This window comes from Peromyscus eremicus, chromosome 1, assembly GCF_949786415.1.
Source record: "Peromyscus eremicus chromosome 1, PerEre_H2_v1, whole genome shotgun sequence".
NCBI classification, from domain to species: Eukaryota; Metazoa; Chordata; class Mammalia; order Rodentia; family Cricetidae; genus Peromyscus; species Peromyscus eremicus.
The window spans coordinates 100,074,637-100,086,697 of NC_081416.1; the positions used below are offsets into that span (position 1 = coordinate 100,074,637).

Here is a 12,061-nt window from a genome sequence, read left to right on the forward strand (position 1 = left end):
ACTCAGTGTGTCTGGAGTCCTTTCAAACAAGCAGAAAATGTAAGAGCATGGTTTCCCAGAAGCCTAAAACACAGGCTCAGCGCTGTGCTAAGTACTTTCCATGTGCATCTCTCAAGCTGCTTTTCACCTTTGCACTCTACTTCTTTTTGTCATTTTGTCAGAGGCTAATGTAGCAGACGGATCCTGTGGCCATTGAGAGGCCTGGGCAGATCAGATGGAGGGGTAAGTGAGGTCAAGGTCCTATTTCCCTGACTCTTCCCATCCACTCTTCATATTCTTGATATACAAAACATGACTTGATTTCTAAATTATAGAGGGGATATATTGGGATAGGATAGAGAAGTCAAGTAAAACAGAAGTAAAACCCCAATGAAGAGACCATTGTAACGTGCACACCCTGGGAACCAGTAAATGCCACTGGAGGTACACATTCTGTGAGAGCCAGAGCTCTGAATCTGTTTCCAGTGCCTGGTTTTGTTCCTCAGTGTAGAAAATACACCTAGCAAATATTATTCAAATAAAATAAAAGTTACAAAATAGGCAAAGATTAGGCATCCCAGGCTTACCTTGTATCCATTGTCCTCTTTGCGGTTGTGAGATGCAGTAATCATCACACCTGCAACTGCTTTGAGCTCCTGGACTGCATATGGCTGAAAAAAGAAAAAATATATCACAGCAGCATTCTTCCACTTTGCTTGCTAGATATTCAAACATTTTACATCAACATTACTTGTCTCAATAATGCACGAAGACACTCAGATATCAATAATGTAAGATCTCATCAGCTCCAGATTTGATGGGTAAAGTCCATTCTAACATACACAGTTCAACAATCATCCAATTATCACCTTGAATAGCCTATCCTACCAATCTCATTTTGCTTGTTGGTATAACAATTTCCTATCTTTTGTTATACAATAATATTTAGTAAATACAACGTGAGAGACACTTTACTGGACTAGAGATATGAATGGTAAATACAATCATATTAGTTGGAGATGGAAATAAATTTAGGAACTATCTAATCATCACATTTTACATGCGTTTTATCTGACATTACATAGTCATTAGGTAGAAGATTCAAAGGCATAACACAAGTCTTTTGCCTTCTAATTTGAAGATCTTTATGTATACTCTGTGCCTCCATGTCACATAAGTGCCAACTCACCCTTCTCTCTCTCTCTCTCTCTCTCTCTCTCTCAGGTTGGGTTTCTCTTTCCCTCTGTAGTAACTATTATTTCTCTTCCTTGGATGCTTCCCTACAGCTTCCACCATCACACTGACTACTCTCTAGACCACAGAAGGTAGGGGTGAGAGGGGAAGGGAAGGTGTGGGTAGATATTCCAGGTCTGATCACACTAGTCTAGTCCCTTGACATGATTCCAGAAACAGTTTCAAAATCCACACCCTATCAGAGGTCCTTCCCCCAATATATTCTGGCTACACGTAGTCAAGGAAGACAATCTTTGATTTGAAGTCATGGTGACAAAAGGGTGTGAATCTGGGAATGCTAAAAATACCTTCCTCATTAACTACCGAAAATCTACCTTGATAAGACAGGAAAGCCAACACACTGGGACTGATGGAAGCTGGAACTGGCAACTGGATGGCACAATCTTAGATTCCTGAATTCTCTGTTACTGAAGTTGACCATATAGATGCCTGTGAGACAAATACTCTACAATTGAGCTAAAGCCCTACCTCCTTTCTAGTTTCTATTATTCACTGGTGCTAACTTTATTGATATACTCTTTTTAAAAAAAGCAATTCCTTCAATTCTTTGAGTTGCTCAATAAATTTCCAAAAACTCAATAATCTATAGATATTATTCATTTCTTAAATATTTGATAAAGCTTGCATATAAAGTCATCTAGACTTACTATTTTAAATTTGAGACTACTTAAACAAAATACCAATTCAACTTATTGATTCTTACTATTATTCAGGTTTACTATTTCTCCTGAGTTTGACGCATCAACTGCTATTCTAAGAGACTGGCTAATTCATCTAAGTTTGCACATTTACTTACAGTTAGAAATACTGTATTTATTACACAGTCCTTTTGTTTGTGTTTTGTATCTTCAGCACTCTTTCCACAGTTTTATTAATAATTTTTATTACATTTATTTATTTATTTATTTATTTATTTATTTATTTATTTGGGGTGGGACAATTCATGCCACGACCCATGTGTGAGGCAGAGGGCAACTTGTAGGAGTTGGCTCTCGACTTGTACCACGTGGGCCCCAGGGACTGCACTCATGTTGTCAAGCTTGGCATCTGGAGTCATCTCTCTAGCCTAGTTTTGTCTTCTGTTACTATTTTAAATATACGTACTTATTTCTTTCTCATACTTTTTATGACTTCATTCTTTTTACTCTACTTTAGCACAAACATATTATAGCATAAGCTCAGTATCTTAACATTTTTTTTTTTGCTACTGCATTCCTTACATTTACAAATTTCCCTCCCTCAAAGTAGGGCTTAGTTCTACCTCGTAAGTTTTTCTGTTTGTTGTTTTCATTACTGTTCAGTTTTAAAGATAGGTAGTCTTGTTTTGCACTGTCAATATGCTCCCATTTCCACTACCACATTTTTGTCAAGTGGCACCAGCCTCCTAACTTGTTCAAATTTGAGACCATGTACATCAATTATAACTGTAACATGATCTATTCTGTTTGTTTGTTTTTGTTTTTTGTTTTCTGAGACAAAGTTTCTCTATATAACAGACCTGGCTGTCCTGGAATTCTGAAGACCAGGCTGGCCTTGACCTCACTGAGATCCGCCTGCCTCTGCCTCTGAGTGCTGGGATTAAAGGCCTGTGCCACCACGACCCAGCAGGACATAATCTATTAACTGAACTAAATATAACATGGTTGGTGGATCTTTAGCCCAAATCACTATGTATATAATAATCCATCAGGTCAGTGACCAATCACATCAATCTTTTAAAAGTCCGTCAGTGAAAAATCTGTTGGTGACTGGTCACTGTCTGTTTTTCAGATCTCAGATGGAAATGCACACAAAACTGTTAGTAGTATATTCAAATCGCTATGTCATTTTTGTCCTGATAAATCAATTTCCGGTTAAAAACATCTCACCATGACTATGGGCTGATCAACTTATAATAGATCATGCTCAATGCAAAACTGTTTTCCTTCCTTTGGTTAGATTTTCACTGGATTGGAATTCAATACTTAGAACCATATGTATGGCAAAGATTTGAATCCTAATTGTCTTCAGAAAGGCCCTGAAGTGCAGTCAGCTGAGTAATCACTATCACAGCATACTTACTACGAAAGGTGTAGGAACGTATCTTGAAAAAAGGTAAACAGGAACATCTTTAGCAAGCAACACTGCAGAAGTGAGTTTAGCAAGCCTAGAAGAAGAGATTTCACTTAGTCCTTCCCATTAATTTTAATAAACCAATCTTCCATATAATCAATGTTTCATAATGGAATTATTCTGAATTTTGAAACAAGATCTTCAGTAGTAGCCAAAGCTGGTTGGAACTGTTACCTAGGTTTATCTCAAACTCACAATCCTGCCTCAGCCTCCCTTATGTGCCACCATGACCACCCAACCTATTCTTACCATCACCAATTACTTAAGCTTGATGCGCCAACTTGAAACTGTCAAGTAAGGTCTTTCTGTTTGTTTAAGGAGCTAGGGATGTTGCTTAGTGCTGGCACACTGGCTTAGTATACACAAGGCCCTAACTTCATCTCCAGACACACATACACAAAAACAAAAACACCCTGACAAGATTGGAGGACAGTGAAGCAAATAAACTCCATATTACAATTATCCTCCTTAAACAAGAACCATGATTACCAATTTATAAAAAGATACTAAGGCAGGATTACAAGGGAACAGAAGCTTCATAATTACTCCTACTCAATGACTATGCAAAAAAATGTAGAGACTGACATCCTGTGAATTTGCAATATTCTAAGATTATTTTTATACTTCTATAAATCTAAAGCTTATCTCTGAAGAGCTTTACTTCTATTTCAGCTAAAATTGTTCCCAAGCTTCAGAAAACATACAATAAGCATTAGCATGAGGTCAAGTTTCTATATGAAAGTCTCTTGTTTCAGAATTCTTGCCATTAGAAAAAAAATGGAATATTTTACCCCTACTCCAATGTAACCTTTGCAATAATTAAAACTGTACCTCTGGCTGCTGCAGCTGCTGGTTACTTGACCCCGAGTGTCATACCCAACAACAAAGCCTCGCTGCTTGAAGTCTGAAAAACACCTTTCTAGGTATTTGTACATCCCCTACAGCAAATAAACAGAAGATTAGCTCCTGATGCAAGCTTCCACTTTAAGTGCCCCTCCTCCAACCCTACGCACCCCCTTTTCATGCTGAGGATGAACTGAGGGCCTCAAACAGGCAAGTGCATTACCACTGAGCTGTATCCCGGCCACAATGTCTGCATTTTACAACTTAAAAGTCTCCGGTTTTTATGTTTACTTTGCTGCTAATTGACTCAGAACTGGCTTTGGTCTTTATAGCCATGCTTACTAATGTGGGAGCAATACTGTTCCATCCACAAATATGAGATAACAATCATTTCTCAGATTTTCGAACATATTTAGTACTACAGAAATACCAACTTAGTAACCACAACTCCAATCCAATACATAAAACATGAGAGAGAGAAAAAAGGTAGGAAGGAAGTAAGGGTCAGTAAGGGAAGGCAGGGAGGTCAGAAAGAACATTCAGAAAAAACCAGGGAGATTGTTTCTTACTTCAAGGCTCCAGAGGACAGAATTTTTACCATTTCACTTTATAGCCCTGACTGGCCTGGAACTTGCTATGTAGACCAGGCTGGCCTCAAACTCAGAGTTCCATCAGCTTCAGTCTCCCCGTCCCCTGAGTGTTGGAACTAATAAAGGTGTGCACCACACCCAGCCAAAAGAACTCTTCATGAGAAGGACTGTGACCTTGTAGATCAGTGGTTCTCAACCTTCCTAATGCTGTGACTATTTACTATAGTTCTTCATGGTGTGGTGACCCCCAGCATAACCCCCAGCCATAAAATTATTTCATTGTTACTTCACAACTGTAATTTTGCTACTGTTATGAATCGTAATGTAAATATCTGATATGTAGGATACATGGCCTCTGTGAAAGTGTTGTTTGACCCCCAAGGGGGTCAATGACCCACAGGTAGAAAACTGCTGTTGTAGATACATAAATGATTTCCAACGTAAATCTTGGGACAAAATAAATGATCAAAATTAGTCTCCCCTTTTTATAAGAGTACCTTCCTGAACAAAATAGTTTATTTTTTAAAAGAAGGGTACTACCTTATTTACAAAGTAAAATAATAGAATGAGAAAAGTACATATATAATAGCTTGTAATACTTGCCTGTGTTGACTGTATTACTGTAAGGTCATTAATGTAGCAAAACCCTGCCCCCATGGCAGACCGAAGTCCTGCAGTCCCAAAAGTCATTCGGCAACAAAGTCGATCACGCAATTCTTTGTTCATCCCATTCCGCAAGAGATTTTCAATTTGCTCTTTCGTTTTGGGATTCTGTTAAAAAAAAAAAAAAAAAAAAAAAAAAAAAAAAAAAAAGTAGATCTAATTAGGAACATAAAATGTTAATACTAAGCCTGTCTGAGGGCCCAAAATGTAGACTCATAAGCCTGGTTCATTAGATTCCAAGGTTTCTTATTAAAATGCATGTATACTACAAAAATACAGTATTGCCTATACTAATATATACATATATATTTTTAAATGGTATGTATTTTTTATTAAAAATCCTTCCAATTACTGAGTTCCCAAAAGAACCAGGACCTACTTAGGATGATTTACATATACCTATTTTTTCTATAATTTAATTTTTTTTGGGGGGGAGAGGGTTCGAAGCAGGGTCTCTCCATGTAGCCCTGGCTGTCCTGGAACTCGTTCTGTAGACCATGCTGGCCTCGAACTCACAGAGCTCCGCCTGCCTCTGCCTTCCGAATGCCACCTGGTTTACAATCTTAAATTTAAAAGCTACGAATAAAATGTCAAGGAACATCTCTGTCAGGATCTCTCTGCTTCCTGACTGTGGATGCAATACATCAGTCACCTCCTTCTCCTGCCTCCATGCCTCCTCTGCCACGATGAATGGTTCCCTCAAACTGTAAGCTGCAACAAGTCTTCCCTAAGTTGTTACTTGTCAGGTATCTGGTTGCAGCAATGAGAAAAGTAATTAATATACTGCCTATTTTACAATTCCTAACAACTTGAATCTACTTAAGAATATTCTAGTAGTAGACCTAACAGCTCGAGAACAACCTAAACCATGCACTGTATCATTCAGAAGATTAGAAAAGATATTAAAGAACATAGTACCAAAATTAACAATCCCAAATCCTGATATTGTTATTCATTAAAGGGAGCCCCCATACAAAACTCTTCCATAATCCAGTATGTTTAAAGTTATGAAACTTTAAATGCTATTCTTAAATGTTACTGTCAGAAATTTGTGTTTGAACAACAAATACCAGGTTAATAAAACAATAGAAAATTTTTAAGTTTATGTCTAAACAGAAGTTGAAATAGGAAACTGCAATCTGAAAACCTGAAGGGTGAACACTGCTGACATTTACTTCTGAGGGTCAGCCAGCTTGGAGATCCATTTCCAGAGCCCTGGAGCAGAGCAGGGATCCAGTCAAATGATTTCTTATTAACTTCAAAATATAATCATGTTAAAGGATTATTTCCTATGTAAAGAATCATTGTGTAATTCTAAATTTAATTTACCCATCTTAAAAAATTTCACCCAAATTAGCATTATTAAGTTGGCTTAGATAAAAAGCTTAGACGGCTATATTTACCATATAAAACAAAATTTACTTGATAAATAATTTACTAGTAAAAATAAATCCAGGAAATGAAAATGTTAACTAGACCAAGATTGGAAAGTAAGTTTCGAAACACAACTTTTGTTATCACTTAAGTAACAATGGATAGGGAAAGATTAATGTGAAAAGTTAAAAATGTCAACTACTGTACTTTAAAGCTTAAGCCTTCCTGGGGATGTAGCTCACTGGCAGGGTGCTTGCTTAATACTCAGGTCCCAGGTTTGATCCCTACCCGTGTAAAAATCAAGAACAGGACTAGAGAGATGGCTCAGTGGTTAAGAGTACTGGCTGCTCTAGCAGAGGACCCAAGTTTGAGCCACATGGCAGTTCACAATCATCTGTAACTCCAGTTCCAGGGTATCTGATGTCCTCTTCTGGCCTTCTTGGACACCAGGCATGCTTGCGGTACACAGACATTTATGTAGACAAAATGCCCACATACATCAAATAGTAAAATAATTAAAACTCACTAAATAATAATAGTTATTTATCAAGCACATACTATGCGCCACACATAGAAGACACTATTGGCAGTTGAGGACTTTACAAAGCTTAGTACGTAGTGCAGTAGAAAGGTAAGTAAAAGGACAGTTTCCACAGACTGCATAGGTTCTGGTGATGCAGCAGTATTGACCTAAGTTATTAAGCTAGGGTGAACTGAGGAAAGGGAACTGAAGGAAGTAATATCTGCTAAGTGAAAAGGGAGTACGGACTGAATTGGAGGCAGAGGTGGATGGGGAGGAGGAGGATGGGGAACAAGCTGGGAGTAGAAATATAATGATTTCAGTATTAGATTTCCCGAGTGTGAAGTGATAGCCACCCTCAGCACACCAACCACCATCTCCCTACTAGACTGGCTCTTCACAGTAACTCAGAAAATGCAATTACATCAAGATACCATTTCCATCTGAAGTAAAAACTTCTGAATTTTTAGATGAAAATGGTTTCTTGATTTCATTTTAGGAGTTTGAAGAGCAGTGCTAGGGAGGGAGAGGAAATTTACCATGGCTGGCTAATAACTCACTCCAACTTACAGGCCAGAATCAGTATCATTTATTGTCCTTCACAGTTTCTGTGGGCAGAAGTGTGAGGCTTCTGTTCGAAGACTCGAAGATCAGCTGCTGGAATCACCCCCAGGCTTGCTTGTCATGTATCTGGCAGTGATGCTAGCTGTTGGCTAGGACCCAGTGGGCTGTCATATGGAACCTCTGCAGAAGGCACTCCTTGTAGCCTGGGCTTCCTCCCAAGGCTGGGTTCTAAGGGCAAGTGTCCTAAAAGCCAGCCAGCCAGCTAGCAGTTGTACTATCTTTCCTGCCTTGATAGACCTGAAGTCAAGGAGCTGGACTTCCACTGTTCCTCTTATTTCTTGAGGCTGTGACAAAGGTTCTGGGAGAGGGAACACAGATCCTAACTTTCAATGGAGGAGTGTCAAAGTCACGCAGAAAGACAAAGAATGTGAGACAAAGTAAGTAAATAACACCAGCTATTTTTGAAAGATACAACTTGTACAAAAGGACTATAAAAATCCCAAACTTAAAAATCTGAAATACTGCTTGTTCCAAGAATTTGGGGTAAAGTATACTTAGCCAGTAGCTCAAATATTAAATAGTCTTGATCCATGTCTTAGTTAGGGTTTCTATTGCTGTGAAGAGACACCATGGCCATGGCAACTCTTATAAAGGAAAACATTTAATTGGGTGGCTACAGTTTCAGCGGTTAGTCCATTATCATCATGGTGGGACACGGCAGCACGCAGGCAGACATGGTGCTGGAGAAGGAGCTACATCTTGATCCTCAGGCAACAAGAAGTGAACTGAACTAGCGTAGTTTGAGCATAGGAGGCCTTAAAGCCCACCTCCACAGTGACACACTTCCTCCAACAAAGCCATACCTACTTCAACAAGGCCACATCTCCTAATAATGCCACTCCTTAGGAGCTTATGGAGGCCAACTACATTCAAACTACCACAATCCAGTTGTTCTATTTCTAGAAATTTATCCCCAAAGAGAAGTATAATTAATCAGGGATGCATGTTAAGACTTAGTTATGTGTCCTCAGTGACATAGCTGTTCTTGTTCAGGGCCAGTTTGAAATATGTGCAATTCTTGTCTCAAAAATAAAACAAAACAAAACAAAACATAATGAGATTTCTTCTACTGTTTATCATATAATAAAACTCAGGGACAAATGTAAGGATAAACCTGAGGCAAATCACAATGACTGAGACACACATAGTCACTGTCCACTTCTCAGCTTGAAAGGGCCCATGCAACCTTCCAGACCCACCTCCTCCTTCATGGGAGGCCTCTTTCTCTCTCTCTGATCCATTCCAACCAGCTGAATGTGAACCCAGCCTCTCAAATAAATACCTGACTTCACTGAATGTCAGACCATAACACATAAAATTCCTACAACACAAACATACCAAAGATTTACTAAGTATACTTACTAAAAATAATGTTGAGACTATTAACTAAATGTAATTAAACTACACAGTCTGCAGAAAATTGGTTATAAAAGTATAACACAAGGGGCTAGAGAGATGGGTTAGTGAGCAAAGTTCTTATTTTCTCAAGCATGAGGATCTCAGTTTGATCCCAGGCATCAATGTAAAAAGCTGGTCTTGGTGGCATGTACTTTTAATCCCAGAGATAGGGAGGTGGAGACGGGAGAATCACTGGGGCTCAATGTCCAACCAGCCTAACAGGTGAGCTCCAGGCCAATGAGAGACCCTGTTTTGTAAGTAGTGGATAACATTACTGAAGATGTCACCCAAGGTCACCCTCTGGCGACCAAATGCACATGCACCCACAATTCCTCAAAACACGCATGTACCTATAAAAATAAACTAGCATACATATTCACATACATAAATAAATAAAAGTATACCTTTTATTTATACAGTACATTCAAATATCACATCTGAAATTTTATTAAATTTTAATGATATATGAAACATTCAGAACATCTTAAGAGAGGAATGTTCACAAGCCATGTGTAATGATTCCAGGTTTCTAAAATATACATATATGCCAAAAATACAACTAAATTGGACTGTTCTTTATTAAAGGTCTTATTCTTTTCTTTCCTTGTTTCAGGTATAAAATTAGGTATAATTGGGGAGAAAGCTTACATTAATGCCAAAGTTAATCTATGGATTGTTATTATTCATCAATTTAGGACATTTCAGTTACCATCTCTTCAAATACTGCAGCTGGCCCATCCTCTCTTTCTTCACTTGGGTGACTTCGATCAAGCCGATGTGAGAACTTTCCATTATATTATCTCAGGCCTCATACCCCATACTTTCTCTTTAGTCTTCCTCTTGCCATTCTGTCACTACATGCTTCATCCTGAGTACTTCCCATTGCCCTATCTTGTAGATTACTAATTCTCTCTTTAATCTGAGTGTTACTAAATTTGTTACTAAATTTGAATTCTTAGTTTTGGTTATTGTATTATTTCAGAGTCAGAACTTATATTCTAAAAAAAATACAAGCTTTTGCATTATCTTCACTTCTCTGCCTACTTTTTAATTTTCTCTTTTTGACCTCTTAGAATGGGCAATCAGTTATTTTAAAGTCTTTATATCATAATTTAGCCTAAAGTACCTCTTCGAGTCAGTTTGTAGTACATTTGTTTCTGTGTGTAATTGTTTATGTTGACCTGTTTCTTTATGGGTCTGGTTAACTGACTCTACACTGGATATTATACTTGCAATGTTATTAATAGGAACAAATTGAGGCCTGTCCTCAAGTATTTCCTACTGAAGCCAAGTACTGTAGCTGCAATCCAAGCACAGGAGAGATAGAGGCAGAATGATCAGCAATTCAAGGTCATTTTTGGCTACAGAGTAAGTTTAAGGCTACCCTGGGCTATATGAGGTCTTTCTTAAAACAACAAGAACAAAAATTAAGGTGCATACCCTTATATAGATTCTTTTCTCCTCTTTTCCTGGACACCTAAAATCAACAGCAGTCTCTAAGCTCGTTTTAGCCTAATTTTCAGGCCACTCAATTGACTCAGATCTGGGACTTGGTCTGTCTTAGGAGTGCTGACACTGAATCCATGAGTAGTCATGTGGCAGCCCTTTGAACCATTATTCTTAAGTAGCAGTAGTGGACCCTAGGTTTCATTTTTGCCTGTTTATATAAAAAAGGTGATAAAAAGACTGATAAACCTTTTAGCTGCCTATCCTGAATAAGAAATTGTGCCTCAGGCAAAATTGTTCCTGAGTGGTAAAATTAGTTTTCTGAATTTCTGTATATATTCAGAGAAGACATAGAATTTTCTTCTATTAGATTTTAACCTTGAAATTCCTGGCTAATTTGTTGAATATTTAACATCTTGACAATAGTTTAAATCTATACTTTATTTTAGCTAGTTGTTGAGAAAATGTTCAAATTTTCTCATTTGTCACTATTAGAAGTCTATCATACAATAATGTACTATATAGTTTTATTATGCTTAATGTATACATATCCAATGAGCTATATTTAGTCTACCTCCCAAATCAGTACTAAACATATTTTGCACATTGCTGCAGTATAGATGACATATATATGAATAAGTGCAGGTGTGCTCTCACATATTACTACATAAGGTCAGATACTTAACATCATGTATCTTGAGGTACATGGGTCATTTAAGGGTTTGTCCCAAGTAAGAAAAGATTTCAGTATATCAGGGATGTCCTAACACTGAAATTAGCTATTAGAAATACTACAGAACAAAGTTTTATTCTAAGCAGGAGATTAAATAAGATGATATATATATAGACTGTTGACAACTAAGAGTAGCTAGTTCTACACTTTAATTACTAAACAGATTGGTGGCCTGGTGTACAACATATTATTTTAAAGAAAACAATAATAATAATAATTTTTTCTTTTTAAAAAACAAGACACAATTGTCATATTCTTTTGTTATCAAGCTATAATTATTAACTGATAATTAGAAATGTCTATATCACATTATATGTCATCTTTATATATATTATAATAGTAATGCCTATTAAGTTTTTACACCAGTGCATTTTATGAAACAGGAAGAGTAAAATCAGGGTAAGGGAGTGGAACAGAGTAGATGAGGGAATATGGGGAGGAATAAATACCTTTTGAAAAAGTTATATGGAAACTTATTACTGTGAAACGTCGTAAAAAAACACATACATTAAAAGAGTTAAAATG

At 37.4% G+C, this 12,061-nt stretch overlaps 1 protein-coding gene across 1 annotated transcript in view; it reads right to left on the reverse strand.

Annotated features, from left to right (window-relative positions):
- The window catches only part of Pgm2l1 (phosphoglucomutase 2 like 1), a 55,111-nt gene that overhangs the window by 23,638 nt on the left and 19,412 nt on the right, over nucleotides 1–12,061 (reverse strand). The window contains exons 2-5 of the mRNA XM_059270585.1: nucleotides 5,382–5,549; nucleotides 4,177–4,283; nucleotides 3,295–3,379; nucleotides 567–650 (exon numbers count right to left, since the gene is read on the reverse strand). Of these exons, the coding sequence (XP_059126568.1) occupies nucleotides 567–650; nucleotides 3,295–3,379; nucleotides 4,177–4,283; nucleotides 5,382–5,549 (444 nt within the window). The remainder of the gene's footprint in view (nucleotides 1–566; nucleotides 651–3,294; nucleotides 3,380–4,176; nucleotides 4,284–5,381; nucleotides 5,550–12,061) is intronic.